The sequence below is a fragment of the Lepus europaeus genome, chromosome X (assembly GCF_033115175.1).
Source record: "Lepus europaeus isolate LE1 chromosome X, mLepTim1.pri, whole genome shotgun sequence".
In the NCBI taxonomy this organism is placed as follows: Eukaryota; Metazoa; Chordata; class Mammalia; order Lagomorpha; family Leporidae; genus Lepus; species Lepus europaeus.
This window is the reverse complement of record NC_084850.1, coordinates 100,387,092-100,413,944: the sequence shown is the minus strand read 5'-3', so window position 1 is coordinate 100,413,944 and position 26,853 is coordinate 100,387,092. Positions and strand designations below refer to the sequence as shown.

At 43.8% G+C, this 26,853-nt stretch overlaps 1 protein-coding gene across 2 annotated transcripts in view; it reads left to right on the top strand.

Annotated features, from left to right (window-relative positions):
* Window positions 1–4,169: 4,169 nt before the first annotated feature.
* Window positions 4,170–26,853, top strand: part of CLCN5 (chloride voltage-gated channel 5) — a 178,668-nt gene continuing 155,984 nt past the window's right edge. For both annotated transcript variants that reach the window (XR_009864951.1, XM_062182968.1), the window contains exons 1-3: window positions 4,170–4,366; window positions 4,999–5,120; window positions 6,377–6,531. Coding sequence is in view for 1 of the 2 variants with exons in the window: in XM_062182968.1 (XP_062038952.1) it covers window positions 6,516–6,531 (16 nt within the window). In the remaining variant the exon portion in view is untranslated. The remainder of the gene's footprint in view (window positions 4,367–4,998; window positions 5,121–6,376; window positions 6,532–26,853) is intronic.

Here is a 26,853-nt window from a genome sequence, read left to right as displayed (position 1 = left end):
ATCTCTCACAAATTTAGCTCCTTGGAGCCAGCGCTGTGGTGCAGCGGGTTAACCCCCTGGCCTGAAGCACTGGCATCCCATATGGGCGCCGGCTCTAGTCCCGCCTGCTCCTCTTCCAACTCAGCTCTCTGCTATGGCCTGGGAAAGCAATGGAAGATGGCCCAAGGCCTTGGGCTCCTGCACCCACGTGGGAGACCAGGAAGAAGCTCCTGGCTCCTGGCTTCGGATCGGCACAGCTCAGGCCATTGCAGCCAATTGGGGAGTGAACCAGCGGGTGGAAGACCTTTCTTTCTCTCTGCCTCTCTTTCTCTCTCTGTAACTCTGACTTTCAAATAAATAAATAAATCTTTAAAGAAAAAAAAAAGGTTAGCTCCTATCTATTCTGGACCTCATTTCCACTGCCCCACGTATTTTACTCCAATACTTATATCTTTCTTTTCTTGCCTCTTCAATTACTGTTTCACCAGTGGCTCTTCCTGATCAACTTAAAAAGAAGTTCCGGTTTCTTCTATCCTGCAGTGACAGAAAAAAAGGAAGCAACAAACAAGCAGCCTAGATTTTTTTTTTTTAATTTGACAGGTAGAGTTATAGACAGTGAGAGAGAAACAGAGAGAAAGGTCTTCCTTCCATTAGTTCACTCCCGTAATGGTCAGGAGCTGGGTGCTTCCTCCTGGTCTCCCACGCAGGTGCAGGGGCCATCCTCCGCTGCCCTCCCGGGCCACAGCAGAGAGCTGGACGGGAAGAGGAGCAACCGGGACTAGAACCCGGGGTGCCGGAGCTGCAGGCAGAGGATTAGCCAAGTGAGCCACGGTGCTGTCCCTAGATTCACCTTTTAAAAGAAGAGGGAGGGTTGCGGGTTGGAGGGAAGTTATGGGGGGGGGGGGAAGCCATTGTAATCCATAAGCTGTACTTTGGAAATTTATATTCATTAAATAAAAGTTTTTTTTAAAAAAAGAAGAGTTCTAGGGGCCAGCATTGTGGCACAACAGGTTAAGCTTCTGCTTACAATTCTGGCCTCTCATATCGAGCCCTGTTTGGAGACCCCGCTGCTCTGCTTCTGAGTCAGCTTCCTGCTAAGGCACTTCGGGAAGCAGCAGGTGATGGCTCAAGTAACTGGGTCCCTGCCACTCATGTGGGAGATCCGGATGGAATTCCTGGCTCCTGGCTTCGGCCTGCTCCAGCCCTGGCTGTGGCAGCCATTTGGGGGTGTGAACAAGTGGATGGAAAATCTCTCTTTGTCTCTACCTCTCTCTCTCTCTCTCTCTGTGTTGCTTGGTCTCTTCAATCAATCAATCTTTAAAAAGTCAGTTTCAATAAAAGGATTGCCTTTCTTTCTCAGTCACTTTCTGAAGTAAGTAAAAATATCAGTCCAGGGGCTAGCGCTGTTTTGTTGTGGGTAAAGCCGTTGCCTGCAGTGCTGGTATCCCATATGGGCACTTGTTCAAGTCCCGGCTGCTCCACTTCCCATCTAGCTCCATGCTAATGGCCTGGGAAAGCAGTAGAGGATGGCCCAAGGCCTTGGGTCCCTGCACCCACGTGGGAGACCCGGAGGAAGCTCCTGGCTCCTGGCTTCGGATCAGCACAGCTCTGGCCGTTGCAGCCAATTGGGGAGTGAACCAGAGGATGGAAGACCTCTCTCTCTCTGCCTCTCTCTCTCTTTTTTTATTTTTTTTTGACAGGCAGAGTGGACAGTGAGAGAGAGAGACAGAGAGAAAGGTCTTCCTTTTGCCATTGGTTCACCCTCCAATGGCCGCCGCACCACACTGATCTGAAGGCAGGAGCCAGGTGCTTCTCCTGGTCTCCCATGCAGGTGCAGGGCCCAAGCACTTGGGCCATCCTCTACTGCACTCCCGGGCCATAGAGAGCGCTGGCCTGGAAGAGGGGCAACCGGGACAGAATCCGGCGCCCCGACCGGGACTAGAACCCGGTGTGCTGGCGCCGCAAGGTGGAGGATTAGCCTGTTGGGCCACGGCGCCGGCCCGCTCTGCCTCTGTGTAACTCAGCCTTTCACAAGTATCAGTCCAATGTTTACCATCTTCCAAAATTGGGCCTTCTGGTTGTATCTCCCGTAACTCCTCTAGTATTCCCTACCCCAAGCTTCAACCACACAGGCGCACTCACGAGTCCTCACATCTGACTTTCTGCTTGCACATCTTTGCAGAAGGTGTTACCACCATCAGGATTTATCTTTATTAGAGGACTGCTCTGACCCTTCCTATATGCTTGTGGCTGTCTTACACACCACAAGTACCTGAAGGGAGGAACTAAATGTTACTGGAGAGAAAGTAAAACTTATTTTGGACCGAGAAAGTAAAAATCTGGCCTCCATTCGGCTGCAACAACAGATGCAGAGAAAGCCAGCTGGGAATTTAACAGACAACAGTATTTCTTCTGAAGGCACACTGCAGCTGTACAGTGATAACACCATGATTCGAAAGATCACTACATTTTTAGTTACTAAGCCTAAGCCTCACACACATCAGAAACTTTGCTGCTTGAAATCATATCGGTTACTGGGGCCGGCACTGAGGCGCAGCAGGTTAACACCCTGGCCTGAAGCGCAGGTATCCCACATGGATGCCAGTTCTAGTCCCGGCTGCTCCTCTTCCAACCCAGCTCTCTGCTATGGCCTGGGAAAACAGTAGAAGATGGCCCAAGTCCTTGGGCCCCTGCACCTGCGTGGGAGACCCAGAAGAAGCTCCTGGCTCCTGGCTTCGGATTGGCCCAGCTCTGGCCGTTGCGGCCAATTGGGGAGTGAACCAGCGGATGGAAGACCTCTCTCTCTCTCTCTCTCTCTCTCTGCCTCTCCTTTCTGTATGTAACTCTTTCAAATAAATAAATAAATCTTAAAAAAAAAAGAAATCACATTGGTTAGAATGTCCCATCTTTGGAGGACATAAGTTTCTCTGACTCAGATAAGGGGTAGTGGGACACAATATTCTGCATCTATCTTACTCTGTGGTTTCCAGGGAAATGAAACTCTTGTGTTCACTCCCCTGGTCCAGACCTGACGTGGCTAGTTACTCTAAGTGACACAGTCCCGTTTTGCTTTAAGCTTACAAAAAAAAAAAGCTTTGTTTAAAATTCACCTAAATTCTACCCTTTCCCAAAATCCTACAGTCTATCTCTTTCTCCATTGGTTTCTCTGGTGTGCAACGCCCCCTCACTGCAATGGGTCAAAAGCCCAAGTCATGTATATCCCTGACCACTTAGCTCCTCCTAAGTAAGCATCCAAAAGTTTCACTGTAGCATTCTGAACTAGAGTGTTTGGGTTCTAGTAAGATTTCCTGGATTGGTTATGAGGATTCCAGTCTCAATTTTGCCAATAATTAATTAGTTGGATCGTCTTTAAGTAAGTCAGTGTACCCTTATACCTATTTCGTATAAGTTTCTTCTTCTGTAAAATGTGTGTGTGTGTGTGTGGGGGGGCTCTTCTGACTCCAGGATAGAGGTTTGGAGCTGGGTTGACCCGGTTGAGTCTTAGTTTTACCACTTACTAGTCCAGGGACTTGTTTTTCTGAACCTCCATTTTGTAATTACTAAAATAGAGATAATACGAATAACTGCAATATAGATTTTCCAGTGTTGCTATGAGGATCCATTTGGCTGTTGAAAGTATCCATATATTTGATCACTTTTCCTATTCCTACTATCATGTGAGCTTGGATAAATTACTTATCTTTGTACTCTTATGAGTAAAAATGGAGAAGTAATGGCATATACTCCACTGGGTTATTGCGAGTACTAAATGTGATTTAAAAAAAAAAAAAGAAGAAAGGGCTTGAACAGTGCCTGGCATGTAACACCAAATTGTGTAATGTAAATGTAATTAGCATTATATTTCTACTACTAATTGCTTCGTGGGCTAGAAGCTCAGGATAAATTGTTTAATTCTCAGGACAAAAAGAAAAACAAGGCACCGGAAGCTGGAACTGAAATGGAACGAGACACTGCTTTCTGAGACGTATCTGACACACCCAGCCCCGGCTCAGCAGCTACCAGGTCCTCATTAAATATGGCAGCGCGGCCGCTGCCCTACTGCGATTGCGCACGTCGAAACTCCTCCCTCACGGTTCCTCCTCTGCCGGCGTGCCCCCTCCCGGGCTGGGCCGAGGTGCCGGGTGCGCGCCCGCTGTGGCGCGCACGCGCAGACGCGGGTTGGGCTGAGCTGATACTCGCGAGGCTCCTGTCACATGAGCCGCGCGCCCGCTCCACTCCCCCTCCTCCCTGGCTGGGTTGTGTGAATGAAGCTCTGCCGGCTACGTGGGGCGCTAGCTCAACTTGGTGTCCTGGACGCCGGAGCCAACCGAGCGCGCTGCCCACCGGCGGCAGACCCGGGCTCCGCAGTTCCTGACCCCGGCGACAGGTAAAAGCAAATGGGCTGTCCTTCCCCAACAGGTCCTTTGCGGGCCGCTGGCCCCCGGTCGGTCCCCAGAGCAGACCCCGAGCGCAGCGACAGTGGGGAAGCGCTCCCTTCGGGCTCGGCCCCCCCTTCCCTGGGAGATGGGGGTTCCCCGAGCCCTGCCGCCGGCGCCCTGCACTCGGAGGAGGCACACAGGCTACTTCTAGCCAGTGCGGGGCGGCATCTCCCTAGGAGCCCAGCCCTGTTCTCTGAGAAGGGTCCCTGGGCTGCCCGAGCGAGCGAAGTTTCTTTGCGGAGCGGCGCCAAGCCCGTCCCGCTTTTGAATCGGGGAGGTTAGCTGCTTGCATCCCCTTTCCAGGGACAGGCGTAGCTTGGCTTTTGCTGGGAAGGCTCAGTCGAGGCCCCATTCTTCTCCCTCCTGCTCTGGACTTGCTGCAGGTTTGCGTGGGTCTTTGCAAAGTCGAGTCCGAACTGTCGACCAAGTAGTTGTTGCGCGTTTTCTTTTTTGCCACTTGAACGCGCTTAGCTGGTTCTTTCCAAGACGTTCAAGCCCTAGCGCTCAAGCGCCTTTACCCACCAGGGCAAGCTTTACTTTTACGCTGGTTGACGTGCCTTTACCTTTATTACCATTTCAGAATAAATCACTTGCTTGGGGTTCCAGTTCCAAGGAAAGGTGTATGTGTGGCTGTGTGATAACGCCAGTGGAAGGTGCCCCGAGGACGCACGGGAAATCCAGAAGTTGGAGCATTCAAAGCCAGTAAGAATCCACTTTGGGTATTCACTTTGTACATTTCTTAGAAACGACCCAGGTTTAACTGCAGAGATGTTAAATCTCGCCTTGTCTCTCGAGGCACAAATCGGTACTTTTTAACTTCACGCGAAATAGGAGAAGGGGTAAAAAAAAAAAAAAAAAAAAAAAAAAGCAAATCAAAACAGACTGTTCCAGATAACTAGCCCGAGCACTTTTTCCTGGTGATTTCATCCTAGGAGTTTGTGAGCTCCTGATTTTATTGGACTTCGCCAGCCTTTCCTTATGCAAAGCCCTGACTTTTCAATGTTAGTGTTGTGGGGACTGGTGTATACATTAACCCTTTTGTCCTTAAGAAAATAAAAAAGGACGATAATCAAAGAAGGCCAACATGATTCTGAAGTTAATACCAACCTCAGAAGCTATGGAAATTGCAGTCTGTTTTGATGTTCACCAAGGTAGAAAGGTGAGGACTTCTGATTGGCTTGTGTGCTAAGTAAGGAAGACCAATTTATTAAAGAACTTATTTAAATGGACATAGTCTTGGATATATCAAAGCACTGGTCGAAACTAACTCCAGTAGTCACAGCTCTCACTTTTTTTTCCTTTTATAACCTTTCAAATGCTATTGCACTAAGATTGGATTTGGAGTTTTACCAAGTTGAATTAATTTGGTTTCACTGAAATTGGTGTTCTATTCCTACAGTTTTCTTGTTCTTGGATTCATTCTCCTCCCATTATCAAAACAATGTATGCTCACTATAGGAAATTTGCAAAGTGGGGGAAAATATAATGAAATGGAGTGGAGGAACCACCACCCCAAAGGGCATTATCACTCAATTTTTTATTATGCTTCCTTTCTTTATATTTATTTTTGTTAATCTATATGAGATTTATTCTTAATGTAAAGTTAGGTATCTTGGGGATGGGGTGGGGAGGGGATTGGATATTAATGCTGCTCTTCAATTCCCAAAGCGTGGAACTCGAGATAGAAAGGCACAACTTTTATCAAATCCAGCCTCTTGTCCTTTGAGATGCTGCACCTCATTTACCCAAGCACAGCCCTCAGTGGCAATATTCACTGAATCTAGATCTCTGATTCTTTCTGCCACCATGCCATGCTGCTTAGGGGGAAACTTGACACTACTGTGTTTGCTGCTTATCTTCAGAAGAGAGATTCAGAGAGGGGCCCAGGGATCATTTTCAAGCATTTGAAATGTTTATTTTTCCTTTGGAGCTATTTATTTTTCTGTTTACATTTTCAGGTTTGAGGCTTTAACATCTTGGAGAAAGTGGCCACACAGCTGTCTTTCCATCCACACCTCATTGGAGTCTCCCTTCAAAACTGGGGGGCTCTGGCAAACTCTGAGCCTGTGGCCCCAGTGTGGGAGAAGATAGATCAAGATGGCCATGTGGCAGGGTAAGGAATTAACACTTATTTCTCTAACTGCTTTTTCTTCCTACTCTATCCTCCACCCCCATCCGCTCCCCCAAGCCAGTGGCCAGCAGCCAGATGTTTCTTTAATTTTAACCCTTTGTCTTTGCAAAGACAAAGCACATTCGTTTTAAAGAAGCTGCTGTTAGCTAGAAATCCAAATTCTTTTCCAGTGGAGGTTAAGGGGAGAAGTAGGACAATGTCCTGCCAGAGCATTTCAAAGAACTCACTTCACTTAAACTTGTGCTTGTGGGAGTTGTATGTGAGGACATGGGTGATAGCTTTTCCTATTTGTGTTTTTCATTTGTTTCCTGCACATTTCTGTTGAAGGATTCTCAAAGGTGGTCAAGATAGATGCATAAAGGAAGCCTCTCTAGTTTCCTCTTCCCAATAAAAACTTTCTTGGGACTTAGTTTGAAAAAAATCATAGTTAATGTTACAGTGTTTGTATTTGATGATATAAGGAAAATGTCTATTTTAACTATAAAAGCTACCCCAAAGCAAAGCTTCATGGTATCTTGGCTAACGGATTGGATCTCTCATGAACCTGTAATTCCTACCACACACAAACATTATTTTTTTCTTTTTGGTGGAATTCATGATTGTGTCTTTTGTATCAGAATGTCAGAGTATCAGAGTCTCCAAGAATATATAGGATTTTTATTTTTGCCAGAAGAAAGTGTGGGTTTAACTCTAAGGATCATTTAAATGGAGTAGAACAAAATAACTTGACTATAAATATTCAACAGGTAGATTTGTTGGTAGTCTAATGTGTCTTTTAAACATGTTCACTTATGTTGCTTATGTTTTAAATACATACTTGCACACAAACATAACAGATCGTTTGACTGTTTAAGAATTGTCAATTGAAAGATACTCGCAGAAATGGGATTTGGCCTATATGCCCACTTTCATGCACACAATGGGCATTTATCAAGAGCAGTTTTGATATTTTTACTTAAATCCCAACACATTCTTTCTCACTCAACAAACAGAATACCAAGAGGAATTAAGAAGCAGGACCCTGGAAGGTTCCTTATCATTTGGCAAAAACAGATACCTAAACCAACAATTGTATCATGTTGAATAAGTGTTACAATAGGGAGAGGCACAAGATGTAGTGGAAGCCCAGAGAAAAAAGCATGATGAACTCCGAGTTTTGAGCTCTTCTAACAAAATGAGCAGGACTTTGCCAGATGGGCAAGTGAGAGAATTGCATTCTGGGCAAACGGAACAGCAGTATTTGGGGACTTGCACGTCGCTTTGTTTGCCTAGTGCAAGATGTATAGGGGCACGACCTCAGATGAAGCGGGGAAGGCAGTCGGAGGCCAGATCATAAAAAGAACCTTGTATGTAGTAGGAAGGATTTTACACTTTATCCTGGGGACAGATTCTAAACCGGGAAGTAACATAATCAGATTTTGTTCTAGAAAGATTACTTTGGCAGCAGTGCCGAGGTGGGGTTGGAGCTGAAGACAGTGAAAGGAAAGAACTGGTTGGAAGGTTTCTGGAATAGTGGTTTAGACAAGAGATGGCGAGGGTCTGAGCAGAAGCACAGGATGAATTCTAGAATGTTCTGTGGTAGGATGTGGTAAGAAGCCAGCCCTACTTCTAGCCAGTTTGGGTGGTAAGGGCCAGTGGTGCCATTCTCTGAGATGAGGAATATGAGAGGCGGCCCAAGGGCATGGGGATGGTAGAAGTTTGTGTAGAGCTTGGTTTAACCGGTTTGGGTTGAGACACCTCTGGGCTGCCAACTGGATGTTTCAGAGACAGTCTTGAAAGTATGGAACTGGAGTATGTGCAGGTGGGGAGCTCAAGTTTTGTTCCTAATGATGCATAAAGGACTTGTGTTTTTTTTCCTCTATAGTTAGTGGAAATATCACTCATAGTTAATGATTTATTTTATAATAAAACATTTTAATGTTTAACAATTCTTAATAAAATGTCCTATTTTCTTAATAAGTAATATATTTTGTAAGCTCAGGCTCTGAAATCTGATCTGCCTAAAATTACATTGACGTGAAACCTTATATATTTTTTCCAGCATTTAGTGAAGAAGGGAATATTCCACATAAGGAAACCCTTTGGATAGCTGTAGCTTATTTATCCCTGATATGGGGCAACTTCTGAGGGGCCAAGCATTGTACAATGATAGTCTGGAAAGCAGTATGGCATAATAGTTAAATGTGGGCGGGTCTTGATTTAACTCCATTGCTCCTGTCACTTCGTAGCTGTGAGGCCTGAAGGCAAGTCACTTAACCTCTCTGTGTCCCATTTTTCCTCCTTTGTAAAAACCCTAGAACTCGGCTGGCGCCATGGCTTAACAGGCTAATCCTCCGCCTTGTGGCTGCGGCATACCGGGTTCTAGTCCCGGTTGGGGTGCCGGATTCTATCCCGGTTGCCCCTCTTCCAGGCCAGCTCTCTGCTGTGGCCCGGGAAGGCAGTGGAGGATGGCCCAAGTGCTTGGGCCCTGCACCCACATGGGAGACCAGGAGAAGCGCCTGGCTCCCGGCTTCGGATCAGCGAGATGCGCCGGCCGCAGCGGCCATTGGAGGGTGAACCAACGGCAAAAAGGAAGACCTTTCTCTCCATCTCTCTCCCTCACTATCCATTCTGCCTGTCAAAAACAAACAAACAAACAAACAAAAAAAAAACAAAACAACAACAACAACAACAACAACAACAAAAAGCAACAAAAAAAGAAACCCTAGAACTCATAGGGTTGTTGTGAAGATTGATGATATATGCAAAGGACTTGGAGCAAAGTAAGTGCCATATAAAGGTGTGCCTTTGTGTAGTAGTAAGATATTTAGAGTGTTGTTAGCAGGTAATAAATTTAACTTAGTCAAATTTAACAATATTTACTGCTCTGGCTATCACAGTTAGTTTTCCCATTGCCTGGAGTAGGACTGGGACCTTATTCTGTGGAGGTAGTTTCAGATTGTCCTTGGAAGCCCTGCTCTCTTTTAGTATATTTGGGTCTTCAAATAGAGGTTTTGACCTGAAGAGATCCTTAGAAAACGTCTAGCCCGATCCCTAGAGACTGAGTGACATGCCCAAGATCAAGCAGGTAGTGATTGAACCTGGTGATAGAACTGAAACCTAGGTCTCCTGATTCTTTGTCCCAGTGTTCTTTCCATGGGCTCCTGGCAGAGGGAATTCATGGATCTGGCCTCAGCTCCAGGAAGCTTTCTGAGTCAGCCTCTGGAGCGAATTGAGGAACTCTTAGAGGAATTCCAGTTTCTTTCATTTTCTTGGCTCTTTGCTGTCGAGTTCTGCCATGAATTTAATCAGAATCCTCCAACCTCTTAAATACGGCCAACATTACTATTTTGACTTCACTTTCTGGCCACTTTAAACAGAATGTACTGGGCATGATTTAATATTTTTGATAACTCAGGGTCAGCATTAATAACATCAGTTGTATTGGTCCAACAGCCAAGAAAATATTGAAGAGAAGCCAGTTTGAAGTTGGAGATTTGTGTTGTTGTGTATTATTTATTATTCAATTACCATTTATTGAACCCTAGGTACACTAGAGATGGAAATGGTTAGGGAAAACAGGTGTGGTCTGTGCTTTCATGGAGTTTACTAACTAGGATAAAAGTAGCATTTCAAATTAATTAAATGATTTATTGAACAAAAATACTGAAGTAAGTTGCAAAAATGACGCCCACATCAATTTAGAAGGACTAAAGTAGTGTTTCTCAGTAAAGAAGGAGAACATTAGAATTACCTGTGGTTTTTAAAAAATTATACTTCTGGGGCCAGCATCTTGGCGCAGCAGGTTAAGCTGCCACCTGCAATGCTGGCATCTTTGTGTGTGCTGGTTTGTGTCCTGGTTGCTCTACTTCCAATCCAACTTCCTGCTAATGTGCATGGGGAGGCAACAGAAGATGACTCAAGTCCTTGGGTCCCTGCCACCCATGTGGGAGACCCAGCTGGAGCTCCTGACTGCTGGCTTTGACCTGGCCCAGCCCGGGCTCTGCCACCTATATGGGAGACCTGGATTGAATTCCAGGCTCCTAACTTTGAACTGGCCCAGCCCTAGCTGTTGGGGGCATATGGAGAGTGAACCAGTGGATGCGAGCTCTCTGTTTCTGAATCTCTGCTCTTAAAATAAATGAGTAAAAATTTAAAAAGAAAAGATGTAAGCATTTAAAGAAGCTTTGTAGGCAATTCTGAAGTGTAATTCTGCGGAATTAAAGAACTAAAATTTTAAAAGAAAGAGAGGGAAATGATAAAGGGACTCAAAAAATATAGGAGACTATTTATATAATCTTGGGTTAGAGAAGGCATTTGTATGCATAATACGAAAGGTAGAATAATAAAGAACAAGATTAATAGCACCAATTATGTGAAAATTAAAAATTTTGGCAAAATCATAAAGTTAATGAAAAAACTAGAGACATTTGGCACACGACTCATTATCCTTAACACATAAAGACTTACAGAGCAATAAGAAAAGTACAAGTATTTTACTAGAAAAAAGTACAATGAATGGGAAATGCACAAAGGAAGATATGTAACAGGAGAAATCCAGATGCCAGCAAACATGAGAAAACATGCTATCTCAGTAGTAAAGAAAGAGAAGTTAGAATGGTATACCATTTTCTCCAATATAAATTGCAAAGATTAAAAGGGAATGACAGAAATCAGTGTTGGCAAGGACACCAGGAAGCAGGTGTTCCCTGATACCTCTGGTGGGAATGCAATTTGGCAATATTCATCAAAAGCTTCAAAAATGTGTTTACCTTTGGATCCAGCAATTCATTTTCTTAAAAAAGATTTATTTATTTGTTTCTTTTTAAGATTTATGTACTTATTTGAGAGCCAGAGTTACAGGCAGAGAGAGGAAGAGACAGAGAGATAGGTCTTCCATCTACTGGTTCACTATCCAAATGGCTATAACAGCTGGAGTGGGACTGGTCTGAAGCCAGGAGCCAGGATCTTCTTCCCACATGGGCCTCCAACATGGGTGCAGGGGCCCAAGGACTTTGGCCATCTTTTGCTGCTTTCCCAGATGCAGAGAGCTGGATAGGAAATGGAGAGCTAAAATATGAACTAGTACCCATATGGGATGCCAGTGCTGCAGGTGGTGATTTTACCTGCCACACCATAATACTGACCCCATGAACTCATTTCTATGTTAATAAATAGAACTCTACATTATCACATTGAATAACTACAGTATTCCTTTGAATAGATGCATCCTAATGCAAGTGTTAACCAATTTTTCCCATTATAGAAAATGCTACAACTAATATCCTTATTGCTACATCTTTCTACATATCTTTTTTTTTTTACAGGCAGAGTGGATAGTGAGAGAGAAAGACAGAGAGAAAGGTCTTCCTTTTTGCTGTTGGTTCACCCTCCAATGGCCGCTGTGGTCGGCGCACCGCGCCGATCTGAAGCCAGGAGCCAGGCGCTTCTCCTGGTCTCCCATGTGGGTGCAGGGCCCAAGCACTTGGGCCATCCTCCACTGCCTTCCCGGGCCATAGCAGAGAGCTGGCCTGGAAGAGGGGCAACCGGGATAGAATCCGGCACCCCAACCGGGACTAGAACCCGGTGTGCCAGCGCCGCAAGGTGGAGGATTAGCCTGTTAAGCCACGGCGCCAACCTCTACATATCTTTAAGTATTTCTTTATGATAGATCTCAAGAAAGTGAATTGCTGGGGCTGGCATTGTGGCATAGTGGGTAAAGCCATCACTTGCAACGCCAGCATTCCGTGTGAGTGCTAGTTCAAGTCCTGACTGCTCTACTTCCTATCCAGCCCTCTGCTAATATACATGGGAAAGCAGTAGAAGATGGCCCAAGTGCTTGGGCTCCAGCACCCACGTGGGAGGCCTGGATGAAGCTCCTGGCTCCTGGCATTGGCCTGGCTCAGCTTTGTTGTTGTCACTATTTGAGGAGTGAGCCAGAGGATGGAAGGTTTCTCTCTGTCTCTCCCTTCCCCCACACCCCCATAAATACAGTGCTTTAAAAAAATTTTTTTTCATGATATAATATTAAATTGAGGAAAAAGCAGATTCCAAATTATTGAGTTAATAGAATGGGCTATTGGGTTAGACCTGAATTCAAATGCCAGCTAGATCTTTACATTTTTTTAAAAAAAATTCGCCTATTTTATTTATTTGAAAGGCATAGAGACAGAGGGAAAGAAAGAGCCATAGACAGAGAGAGAGATCTTTCACTTACTGGTTCACTCACAACAGTCGGGGTGGGGCCAGGCTGAAGCTGGGAACTGGGAACTCAATCCGGTCTCCCACATGGGTGGCAGGGACCCAAGTACTTGAGCTACCACCTCCCAGGGTGTGCATTAGCAGGAGACTGGAAACAGAAGTGGAGCTGGGCGTCAAACCCAGGCACTCTGATACGGGATGCAGCGTCTTAACCACTGTGCCAAATGTCTGACTCCCATCCCTCCCTTGCTCCATCTTAATTTATTGGCTGTGTGATACTGGCTACGTTGCTTGCCTTAATGTTCTCAAATTTCCATACGGGTAAAATAGGGATAAAATAGTAGCAAACCTATTAGTCCCCAATTTGTGTGTCCATTACGATCACCTAGGGATCTTTTAAAACTCCCTAAGCTTAGGACTTACCCAGTACAATTGAATCTGAATCTCTGACAATGAGATGACCATATCAGAATTTGTGAAGCTCCCCTGCCGATTACAATGTGTAGGCAAGTTTGGGAACCACTGAGTAGTGGTTGAGGAGATTAAATGAGAAAAGCACAGTGCCTAGAATATGGTAAGTATTCAATACATGGTAACTGCTGTTATTTTGGTATTTAAAAATGATTCATTATATGTTCCTATTTTAACATGCATGTTTGTGTTTATGTATAAATAATATAAAGAAAAGTCTTATGACATATTCGCAAAAGTTTTTTTTGAAAAGAATATTATACTCGGCTTTCTTTTCACTTATTTGCATTTTTCCATTTTGCTGTAAATAACCTGGATTACTTGTTAATTTATGAATGCAATATCAAATCTATGTATATAGCTTTCTATACTAAGGCATTTATTATAAACTGATGATATAGTTTCCATACTAGGGGATACTTCTAGGAATAGAAGTAAATTATGGCAGGTCTGCAAATTATAATATCTTTCCATTAAAGATCCAAACTATAGAACATTTTCATGTTATCAAGCAAAAGTATGGGATTACCCTAGCTCTGTCTTTTTATTTCAAGTGTGAGCTTATGTATCTCTGTGTTTACATGTCACATATACACTTATGAATGTGAAGATACATCCAGAATGGAAGAAAATGATCCGATTTTTAAATTTTTTAACTTGTAAAAAGATTGATTTGTTTATTTGAAAGGCAGTTTACAAAGAGAGAGAGAGAGAGAGAGAGAGAGAGAGAGAGAGAGAGAGAGAAAGACTTCCATCTGCTGGTTCACACCTCTGGAACAGCCAGAGTTTGGTTGATCTGAAGCCAAGAGCCAGGAGCTTCTTCTGGGTCTCCCGTGCAGGTGCAGGGGCCCAAGCACTTGGGCTGTCTGTCTTCTGTTGTTTTCCCAGGCGTAGCTGAATCAGAAGTGGGGCAGCCAAGACTCAAACCCATGCCCATATGGGATGCTGATGCTTCAGGTGGTGGCTTTACTCACTGCACCACAGCACAGATCCTCCAAAAAAATTTTATTGGCCAGTGCCGTGGCTTACTTGGCTAATCCTCCACCTGCGGTGCCGGTACCCCGGGTTCTAGTCCCAGTTGGGGCGCCGGATTCTGTCCTGGTTGTCCCTCTTCCAGTCCAGCTCTCTGATGTGGCCTGGGAGTGGAGTGGAGGATAGCCCAGATCCTTGGGCCCTGCACCCACATGGGAGACCAGGAGGAAGCACCTGGCTCCTGGCTTCGGATCAGCACAGCGTGCTGGCTGCAATGCACTGACCGTAGCGGCCACTTGGGGGTGAACCAACGGAAAAAGGAAGACCTTTCTCTTTCTCTCTCACTGTCTAACTCTGCCTGTCAAAAAAAAAAAAAGATTTATTTATTTGAAAGTCAGGGTTACAGAGAGAGAGACAGACAAACAAAGACAGGCGCGCACGCGCGCGCACACACACACACACACACTGCTTCACTCCCCAGATGCTGGTTCACTCCCCAGATGGCTGCAACAGACTGGGCCCGGCTGAAGCTAAGAGCTTCATCCAGGTCTTCCATGTGGGTGACAGGGGCCCAAGTTCTTTGGCCATCTTTTGCTACTTTTCTCAGGCCATTAGCAGGGAGCTGGATGGGAAATGGAGCAGCAGGGACATGAACCTGTGCCATATGGGATGCCAGCACTGCAGGTGGTAGCTTTAGATGTTAGAGCACAATGCCGGCCCTCAAGTTTTTGAAATGACAATTTTCAGATGGTAAGATATACTTGCTTTTTTCCTCTTTTTATTATTTTATTTTTAAGATTTATTTATTTACTTGAAAGTCAGAGTTGCACACTGAGAAGGAGAGGCAGAGAGGGAAGGAGGGAGAGGTCTTCCATTCGCTGGTTCACTCCCCAGTTGGCTGCAGCAGCCAGAGCTGTGCCGATCTGAAGCCAGAAGCCAGGAGCTTCTTGTGGATCTCCCATGTGGGTGCAGGGGCCCAAGGACTTGGGCCATCTTCTACTGTTTTCCCAGGCCATAGCAGAGAGCTGGATTGGAAGCGGAGCAGCTGGGACACACACTGGCATCCATATGGGATGCCGGCACTGTAGGCAGTGGATCTACCTGTTATGCCACAGCGCTGGACCCCTTTTTTCCTCTTTTTAAAAGTTTTTATTTTCTACATTTAGTGCAATGAATATATGTTACTTTTATAACCAGAAAACAAGCCATTTGAACATGAGTTACACAATAGTGCAATACAAAGAGTACCTCCAACTACTTCAGCTGCTCTATGTCCCTTTTTACCTCTGAATTTAAAAATATCGGGGGAGGGGGGCAAGCGCTATGGTGCAGTAGGTTAATCCTCTGCCTGCGATGCCGCCATCCCATATGGGTACTGGTTCTAGTCCTGACTGCTCCACTTGCAATCCAGCTCTCTGCTGTGGCCTGAGAAAGCAGTAGAAGATGGCCCAAGTGCTTGGGCCCCTGCAGCTGCATGGGAGACCCAGAAGAAGCTCCTGGCTTCGGATTGGTGCAGCTTCGGCTGTTGCAGCCATTTGGGGAGTGAACCAATGGATGGAAGATCTTTCTCTCTGTCTCTCCGTCTCACTGTCTGTAACTCTACCTCTCAAATAAAAATAAAATCTTAAAGATATCACAGGGGCCAGCACTATGGCATAGCAGGTAAAGTCTCCGCCTACAGTGCTGGCATCCCATATGGGCACTGGTTAGAGACCTGGCGGCTTCACTTCCGACCCAGCTCTCTGCTATGGCCTGAGAAAGCAGTGGAAGATGGCCCAAGTTCTTGGGCCCCTGCAACCATGTGGGAGACCAGGAGGAAGCTCCTGTCCCTGGCTTTGGACCGGCACAGCTCTGGCCATTGTGGCCATCCGGAGAGTGAACCAGAGGATGGAAGGCCTCTCTCTCTCTCTCTCTCTCTCTCTCTCTCTCTCTCTGTGCCTCTCTCAAACTCTGCCTTTGAAATAAATAAATAAATATTTTTTAAAAAATCGCAGTGCCTGGGTGTGATGCCCATCTCTGGCTCCTCCCTCCAGCATCTTACTAATGTAGACCTGGAGCCTGAACCAGTAGATGGGAGCAATGTTTCTTTCTCTTTCTCAAGTGAATTTAAAAAAAAATTAAAAACTGATATTTAAAAAAAATGAAAACCAATCAACAAAAGAAACCCAGCCCCTGAAAGTTTGGGTTGAGAAGATTCTTTGCTATTCATATTTCCTCCAGAACTTGTAATTTTTGCCTATCTTTCCTGTTGACCCCAAACAGGTGTCCTGGAATTGAAAGTGGGGACAAGTAGATTGTGTGAAAAATGGAAAAATACACTGCATCATAGAGGTTATACACTGTAACATAGAGGTTACATAATAAGATGAGATGAGTTATGTCAGGGTACATAAGGCAGATGAAAATTGATAATGAAATATAGAGTTGCAATGTAAAACTGGCCTGCTGGCTTCACATCCCAAGGAAATGTAGATTTTTTAAAAAAGCTTATCACAATGTTTTTGTAAACACTCCAGTGGATAATTGAACCACAACCAGTTTTTAAAAAAAAAAAAAACCCATATGGGTCCGACTGCTGACCAAACGTTGGTACCTGTATGACTCTCAGAGGAAAGTAGGAAGAGTAAAGAAGCAGAGCTGTGGAACTGGAAGGCTCTTGTGTCAAGTAAAATAAGCCAAACATGGAAAGATACCTCATGTTCTCTCTCGTGGGTAGCAGTTTAAAGAAAGTAACAAAACTCAATCTGAACACAGAATGCTGATGACACTAGAGGTTGAGTGGGGTTTGGGGTTGGATAGAGAGAGCTTGGATAACAGAAACCAAAACAGAGTTACATAGAAGGAATAAGGTGTTACTGTTACACAGCATAGCAGGGAGACTACAAGTTTGCAATAACCTAGTGTACTTTGCATGAGCAAATAGAAGAAGGAAGCTCTAAATCTGCAATGATAAAGTAAGAATCAAAGAAGAAATGCTGATTTCCCTGTTTTGATCAGTATACACTGTATACATATGTTGAAATGTTGCACTGTAGCCCATACATATGGATAGTCACTGTTAATACATAAGGAATCAGAGCCATTCACCTTTTCTGAGTCAGGCAGTGCCTCCCCTATGGCAAGTACTCAAGAAATGAGTTCTGTATTAAATAAATGCTTAAGTAAACTTTTTAAAAACATTAAGAAGAAAAGAAATGAGTTCATTGTGTTTCTTCATCTATTGCCTTTCCACAACTACTTTGGAGGGTGTGGGAATAGGTGGGAGATGGATTCTGATGGAAAACATTAAGTAGGGGATAAATGAAAGCAGTAGTTTAGAAAGTCTCTAAGAGGCAACTGTTCTTTCCCAAGCACACGACTGTGGGAGATGTACAGTGCTTGGAATTCGATGCATCTGGATCTGAACCCAGCTCTGCCATTTGGCAGGAAATTTACCTAACTCCAAAAGCATCAATTGTGTCATCCAGAACCAAGTGTAAATGTGGTCTCTGGAGACTGACAAGCTGGGTCTATGTCTTGGCTCCGTCACTACTGGCCATGTGACTGTGGGCAACTTAATCTCTTTTGTACCTCACCCTCTTCACCTCTGAAATGAGGTTAGTAATAATCTGGAGGAGGTGACAAGTTACTACACATATATGTAGCCCTTTGAACACAGCCTGGCACTTGTGAAGCACTGGCAAATGCTGGCCCTTCCTATTATAATATGCAAACAGATGTGCAAATATTTACCTCATGGGTTTTTAAATGAGAAGACAGTCATGAAAATGCCTGGCTCACTGTTGCTGCTCTGACTGTATTTTTATTGGGGCATAAAACAACAAAAAATGAACTATGCTATGAAAGAGTTGACTTTAAACTGGAGACAAAGTGATCTGTTGAAATCTGTCAGCTTGCAAAGAAGAAACTGAGGTACGGTGAGACCTCTTCTGGGCCACTCAGCTGTCACATGGTACCTAGTGCCAGAACTAGAGCCCAGTGCTCCTGACAATCAGTGTAGCCTAGCCTGTTCTTTCTCTGTCATTCTGTCTCCCTCTTTAACCTTACTGTATTGCATTGCCTCTCCAAGGCTTGGGTATTTTATAATTTTCTGCTAAATACTGGTCTTTGCCTGCTCTGCTTTATTGCTACTATGAAAAGTTCAGCTCCTTTTTTTTCCCCTAAAAGAACTGTTCTTTCATTGGGACTTCTGGGATTATTATTATTTTTCTTGTCACTTTGTTAGCATTTTTGAAATAAATCCTAGGTTCTTATGTCTTAACCAGAATTATGATTCAGAGCTTCCTGTTTCATGTAAAACTTCTGTGTGTCAGTGGTAGAGGGAGGCGGGACTAAAACATTTCACTGTTGGTGGCAACAAATGTCAGATTCTTTTTCTAATTCTTCCTACCTTCTGTTAACACCGTTGGTCTAATCTGTTGTCAGACCAAAGGAGCTGCTGAAGACTTAATAGTATGAGCTAACTCCCTTAGTAATGTCATGTTTTGATGCTTTTCAATCCTGTACCATTCTGGAATTAGGTGATATTTTCTTGTATTTATTTAGGATTTCTTCTTGCCCAACTACTTACATGGGGAGCATACAGAAACACAGAAATTACAACTTAGAGCAATGTGAAATAAATCCAGGACAGAGACTATCCAGTAGAGATGAAATAGATATCAGATGTTATGGATAGAGTATGACTTGGCTCCTCAGACTTCTGCATATGTTTAAACTCTGGTCTTAATGTTGAGAGTTGATGGATTAGGTTTAGAGACTTGATCTAATGAAGATGGCCTGAGAGGTGGGCTTAGTGGGAGGTCTTTAGGTTATTGTGGGCCTGCCATCAGAAGTGAGTTCTGATGAGAAGGTTGGTTATTTAGGCCAAGTTCAGTCTCACTTCTCTCTGCTTCCTGGCTTACCACGTGATTGTTTCTCCATACCCACTCCACCATGGCCAGACTCCACCAGATGCCAGACTAATGGGGCTACCTGAACCTGAACCATGAACTTCAAAACTACAAGCCAAAATAAACCTTTTCCCTCCTAAGAATCTCCTCTTGGGAATCTTACTTAGTTAAAGTAACAAAAAGCTGATTAATATTCCAGGCATGTGAGATACTCTGAGCACTGAGTTTTTCTTTTCTTCTGCCTACTGCCACTCCCCAAGATAAGCATACCACATTGCATCATGAACATCTTCTGGCCAAAGGAGTGTTGAGAAGTAGAGAATCTCTTGGTGCTATCTATACCAACTCTTCTGGTTCTTCCATCACTCTGCTTTTTATATGGCGTGACCGACGACTGCCTGGAACTCAGCACTGAATATTCCCAGATTGAAATCATGATCTTTCTGATTTAGTTTGAGACTGGTGAGTGGCAGATGGGCAGGGGAGTCTCTGCCATTGAAATTCCCAACTCTGCCAAAGATGTGTTTTCCTTGGGTTCTGTACCCTGATGACAAATGATAACACAGAGCTTCCTCATCTTACATTTCATTGAATTAACTAAGTGTATTGACATGTATGTAGATATGAAAGCCCCAGTTCTGAAAGGCACCATACATTCCCTGCTGTCAGCTTGCCCTTGGTGGCCCAGATCATTTTAGTAGGTGACATCCCTGGAAAACACCTATGGGGGGCCTTCAAAACATTTGTGGAAAATGTAATTAAGAGAAAATTTTATTTTGGTGCAAAAATGTTGAAATACATGCATACTTTTTTTATAATATGCATTTTCTGTGAACTCTTTGGAGATCCCTTGTATCAAAATAAGCTTGCATTTTAATCCCATTTCCCCACATGCTTTTGGAAATACTTTTGTACTTGCCTTTTAAAAAAAAGATTTGTTTATTTGAAAGTGGAGTTACAGAGAGGGAGAGGGAAGAGGGGGAGAAGGGGAGAGAGAGAGAGAGAGAGAGAGAGAGAGAGAGAGAGAGAGATAAAATTTTCCATCTGCTGGTTCACTCCCCAGATGACCATGATGGCCAGGTCTGGGCCAGGCCAAAGCCTGGAGCTGATAGCTTCTTTCAGGTCTTCCATGTGGGTGTAGGGGCCCAAATAATTGGCCTATACTCCACTGCTTTCCTAGGAACATTAGCAGGGAGCTGAATCGGAAGTGGAGCAGCCAGGACTTGAACCAGTATCCATATGGGATTCTGGCATTGCAGGTGGAGGCTTAATCCACTATGCCACAATGCTGGCCCCTTGTATTTACTTTTCAGCCATCAGCTTTTCCTAAAATCACCCCTTCCCTCTGGTAAAATCCTTTCTGTTTCCTCTTCTGTTTTATAGCCCTGAAGGGCATTGGCTAAATTTGTACAGTGCTGTTGTTCTCACAGCTACTGTACACCAGGCACTGTGTTGGGTGGGTGCTGGGGTTAGAGCAGCAAACACAAAATTGTGATCCCTGCACTCCTAATCTCTGCAGCCTTGTGAGGGTGTTGGAGCACAAACAGATACAGCCAGATTTCCTTATAAAGTGTTGGGAGTGCTTGGATAGTGAAGTCCTGTGAAAAAGAATAATAGATGAGGCATAACATATAGGGGCAAGAGGGATCTGGGTAGAAGTGACACGTTTATGTGAGACCTGAAAAATGGCTAGGTGTTAACCAGGCAAAGAGTTGGGGAAAGGTTATCTCAGGTGGAGGAAATGAAGTGGAAACCCAGAGCTAGAAAGAACCTGGGTTCTTTCCTAACGTGGTCCCTTGTAATTGGACCATAGTGAATGAGGTATAAATGGGCACAGAATGAAACAGGAAGAATGGGCTAAGGGCAGGTCACACAGGGCCTTGTAGGCCATGTCACCAAGTGTCCTAACTTGGTAATGTGGAAGCCTTGCAGATAGGTTGGGCAGGGCAGGGTGGCCAGCAAATGAGCAGGGAGTGTCTCATTTGTCTTCACATACCAGGGACCTGGCAGACAGTGCCCATTGAGTAGTATGTGCTCATTGGATCTTTGTTTAATATGTAGTAACTGCCTTTCCTTACTACCAGAGGAAAAGAGATGAGCTATGCTAAGGGACTCTGCAGAATATAAAACATTGGGGCTGGTACTGTGGCACAGCGGGTTAAGCCACCATCTGCAGTGCTGGCATCCCATATGGACACCGGTTCAAGTCCTAGCTGCTCCACTTCTGATCTAGCTCCCTGCTAGTGCACCTGGGAAAAGCAGTGGAAGACGTCCCAAGTACTTGGGCCCCTGTACCCCTGTGGGAGACTGGAAGTAGCATCTGGCTTCAGCCTGTGCACAGAGTTGCATAGATTTGGGGAGTGAACTTGCGAATGGAAGATCTTTGTCTCTTCCTCTCTGTCTGTAACTCTGCCTTTCAAACAAATAAATAGATCTTAAAAAATATAAAATGTTAGACAAACATTATTCTGGAAGTGATTCATTAGATGCTATGCAGTGATGCTTATAGATGTTCACTGTCACTAGGAAACCCACCCCCACTCCTGCTAATTCTCCATTAAACAAACTCAATGTCTCCATTAGATCATCCTATGACATGAATGTGCTGGTATACCCAGGTCTTACTCCTTCAAAGTGTGTATCCATTGCTAATGCTTTTAACTAATTATGGGTGAGTGGAAACTACGTTGTATCACACCATTATGTAGCACTTCTGGTGTGAGAGATGATTATGGGTAGTGTTGCTCTTTCATCCTGAAGTTATTCACTAAATCTTTGAGTCTAAGGAATTCATGATTTAAGAGCTGGATTAATACTGAGGGACAGAACCCTTTGAATTTGCATTTGGATGAGGGCAAGGCTCATTACAGCAGTGTGTGGCTGCCACAATTGTGGTACTTGGTTTTCTCAGCTGTCAAAGCATATAACAAAATGATCAGTGGTTTGCTATTTTTGTGTTAAGTGTCTGGTTCCCTGTTTGAGCTGCAGAAACTTCAGACTTCATGACTGACTTTAAAGCCCACCTCTCTACACTGTTTGGTGGGAGTATAAATTGGTACAGTCCATTGCAGAGACAGCTTGGAAGTCCTTATCAAAGTATAAATTGTTAATACCATTTGTCCTAGTGAATCTGTTCTGAAGAGGAAGTGTCCAGTGATCACTTGTTACAGGTATGGTGGTTGCCTCATTGATACTATCTTTTCCTTATTGATGATCTTAATGTCTAGCATGAGAGACTGGTTATATGAATTATGGCATATATGCACTGTGGAATGCTGCCCATTTCATTAGAAGCAATAAAGTTTATCTATATATAGTGACAGGGAAGGATGTCCAAGATACATTTTTAAGTAGAAAAAGAGGTACAGAATGGTATATATTATAGGACCCCATTTGTTTAACAGAAAGAAAGGAGGTTTTATAGAATAGATATAAGGGCTTGTACCTGTGTATACTTACATATGCTCAGAAAATTTCTGGAAAGATGCCCAAGAAACAGTGCTCAGTTACCTTGGAGATTAGAAATGGCAAGGCTAGGGTTTTAAATTTTCACTTGATACATCTCTATTGTGTTGACTTATTTACAATACTTATAATACCTTGAAGTAATAAAATTTAAATAAAAGCCATACTTCTTTCCTTGATACTATTTATTGATACCAAGAAACAAAATGTTAATGAAAGCAGTTCAAAAAGTTCATGGAAAACAATTAAAACATAGATTTATGTTGGTGCAAGGATGATTTTTTATATTTTTCATAGTATACATTTTCTATGAAGCTTTTTTTATTATTCATTTTATTTATTTGAGATAGAGACAGAGATAGAGAGGGCTCCCATCTGGTGGTTCACTTTGGAGCCAGAGCCAGAAGCCAGAAGCCAGAACACCATCCAGGTCTCCCAAGTGGGTTGCAGAAACCCAATTATTTGAACCACTACCACTACCTCCCAAGGTGTGCCTTCCAGGAGCTGCCTTGGCAAGAAGCCAGAGTTGAGAGCTGGAGCTGGGAATTGAACCCAAGCATTCCAATTTGTCATGCAGACTTCTTAACTGATAGGCTAAATGCTCACTCCCAAACTTATCTTTTGATTCCATTTTCCATGAACTTTAAGTTATTTATTTGAGAGGCAGAGAGACAGACATGCAGACATAGAGAGAAAGCTCTGATCTTCTGGTTCACTTCCAAAATGTCCTCAGTGGGTGGGAGACGAAAGCCAGACCTGAGAATTCAATCCGGGTCTCTCACATGAATGGCAGGAGCCCAATTACTTGAGCCCTCACCACTGCCTCCCAGGATTTGCATTAGCAGGAAGCTAGAGTCAGGAGCCAGAGGCGATAATGGAATCCAGGCTCTCTGATGCAGGCATTCTAACTGCTAGACTAGATCCTTGCCACCCATGAGTTTTTTGAAGTGTTCTCTTTTTTTTTATTTTTAAAGATTTATGTATTTTATTTGAAAGTCAGAGTTGGGGGAGGGGAGGGAGAGAAAGGGATCTTCCATCTTCTGGTTCACTCTCCAGATGGCCAGGGCCTGGCCAGGCCAAAGCCAGGAGCCAGGAGCTTCATCTGGGTGTCCCCTGTGGGTGGCAGGGGCCCAAATACTTAGGCCATCCTCTGCTGCTTTCCCAAGGCATTAGCAGGGAGCTTTATTGGAAGTGGAGCAGCCTGGACATGAACTGGCACCCATATGGGATGCTAGAGTTGCAGCTGGTGGCTTTACCTGCTATACTACAATGCTGGCTAAAGTGCTGTCTTAATAGTGGTAGAGGTGAGAATCAGGTCTAAAGCACAAGAGGCTGAGTCTGAGAAAACCAAAGGCCTCTAAAAGCTACCAGGGAATCATCATGACTGGAGGGCTTAGGGGAGAATGTTACTTTGTTAAAATTCAATGCTAAGAAAATAAATAAGATTAAATTAGGTAAGCATTGTGATTTTAATAGTGTTTTGATGAAACAATTATAATTATGTCATTAGTTGTAATACCTAAAGACTAAATACTATAATAATTGTATTCCACAACACAATTTAGAAATTAAGTGTCTCAGTGTCTGAAATAATAGCTGTTGTTCTTGTTCAACTTGTTTAACTGTTGCAAGTCAATGCTAGGCTACAATTCCTTTTTAAATTAAAAAAATTGACACATAATAGCTGTACATATTTATGGGGTGCGGTGTGACATTTTCATACATGTATATACTGTATAATGATCAGAATAGGGTAATTGGCATATCTGTCACCTCAACCACTTAGCATTTCTTTGTATTGGCAGCATTCAAAATCCCCTCTGCTAGTTATTTTGACATATTCAATTAATTGGTATCAATCATATTTATTCTACTGGGGGCCTGAGGAAAAATGTAGGGACAGTCTTATGTTTGAAGTACAGAAGATTTAAGTTGCCTACTATTTACATTACATAGTTTTGGTTAAATTAAGTCTTCAAATTCTTCAAGTGCATTTTAGCCCACTCCCCCAAAATAGAGCTTTTGCCTATAATACAAGAAGTCAGAGGAATGGCTGAATGTCCTTTACATTTTTTAATTTGAGAAGGAGAAAGGGAGAGAGGGAAGGAGGGAGGGAGAAATGGAGAGAGGGAGGAATGGAGAGAGGGAGGGGGGAAGAGAGGAGAGGGAGAGGGGGAGGGAGAGGGAGAGAGACACACACAGAGAGATACTGACTCTCTCATCTGCTGGATTACTCCCCAAATGCCTGCAATAGCAAAGCTAGGTCCAGCCAAAGCTAGGAACTGGGGACTCATCTCCCATGTGGTTGGCAGAAACCCAATCACTTGAGCCATCACCACTGCCCCCCAGGATCTGCAACAGTAGGAAGCTGGGGTCAGGAGCTGGATCTGGGAATCAAACTGAAGTACTCTGATGTAGGACATTGGCATCTTTAACAGGCATCTTAACTGGTAGACCAAATACCTATTTCCTGAAGGTCTTCTTGATTTGTTATAATGAAGAATTCTTTGACCCATTGTGGGGCACTCAGAGATGAGACTCACTACACTACCCTATGTCAACCAACCCCAGTTCTCTAATATTTGAAATAATATCCAGGAGCTAGAAGGTAGAAAGCTTAACAATGGATTAAGAGGCAAGATAGATTATACTCTAGGATATTAAGAGAGAAATGTATATGATCAAGGCAAGTGGGAAAGATTGGAGTGATGGAACAATTGTGAGACCAGAGAAAGGCGAAATGATTTCAAGCTTAGATGGGAATAGAAAGACTGGCACCATGAATAGTGCAACTTTTGAGAGCTTTTTCTGGCTGTGGGAAACAAAGAACACTAGGAGCTCCTTGGAGTGTGATTTGGGATTATGCATAGAGAACCTGCAGGGAAGATCCTTGTAGAAGCTCTTTAGAAATGGCCCCAGCTTAGACATGACATGAAAGATGGAGGAATTGAGAGGAGAAACCAGACATCCTAGAAAAACAGAAAAGACCCTGAGTTGTGAGTGGGCTGGATTTTGTGTGTGCTGAGAACCTCTACGTGACTGCCCTTTAAGAGAGGATATGGCTGAGATTTCTCATTCCACAGTATTCTGATTTGACTAAGGTCGAAAAAGAGAAGAGAACAAATAATATTAACTATCATTTATTGACCACTTACAATGTGTTTCTTTCAATCCTTTACATCATTTTGTTTATTTATTTTTCACAGTGACCATACAGGAGGTAAGAGCTGAGGCCTAACGTAGTTGAGGACTATTCCAAGATCATACAGTTATTTTGTTAGAGCCTGGTTCTAGAACCTGTGCTATTAGCCTGTATTCCTCAGATCATCTACCACCACCTCAAAACAATCAGGGTGGTGAGCAGTTGTGAAAGAGCTAAATTTCTATTAGAATTGTTGTGTACTCTTTTTCTTTTTTTTAATTTTTGACAAGCAGAGTGGACAGTGAGAGAGAGAGAGAAAGGTCTTCCTTTTGCCGTTGGTTCACCCTCCAATGGCCGCCACGGTAGGTGCACTGTGGCCGGCACACCGCGCTGATCCGATGGCAGGAGCCAGGTGCTTATCCTGGTCTCCCATGGGGTACAGGGCCCAAGGACTTGGGCCATCCTTCACTGCACTCCCTGGCCACAACAGAGAGCTGGCCTGGAAGGGGGGCAGCTGGGACAGAATCCAGCGCCCCGACCGGGACAAGAACCCGGTGTGCCGGCGCCGCAAGGCGGAGGATTAGCCTAGTGAGCCGCGGCGCCGGCTCTGTTGTGTACTCTTGTTGTGATCCCAATGAGCAAGTGAAATGATTTCAAAGGAGTATGAAAGCAAAAGGCCTGAATAAATAGCCTGCGAACAAGTGAAATAATTCTGTGGCCAGCATTCTGTATTCTTTCCAAACTTATGTAATTAAGTGAGTATCTTCAGTGTGGAAGACATTCCTAGGTATCATGTTGTAAGACTAAGAAAACTCAAAAATAGACACTGTGCTTCCAAAGGCTAGTCTCTGAGGTAGTTCAAATCTATGCACAATTAACCATGACCCAAGCTAGTGTTAGAGACATGTCCAAAGAACATTATGGAATACCACAGGAGTTAGATGAAGGTGAAGAGGTGGCATTGGAGGTAGACCAGGTAGTGTGCCTGGATTATTCTATAGTTGAAGCTGTTAGAGATATGATTTTAACCAGCAAAGTATCAGATTCATTTGAGGGAACAAGAAAAGCAAATGTCACATGAAGCTTATTAGATTTATATACATTATCTTGTTAAATCTTTGTAATAATCCTTATTGATCAAATGATTTATTGTCAAAACCAGGATACTTTTGACAGTGGAGT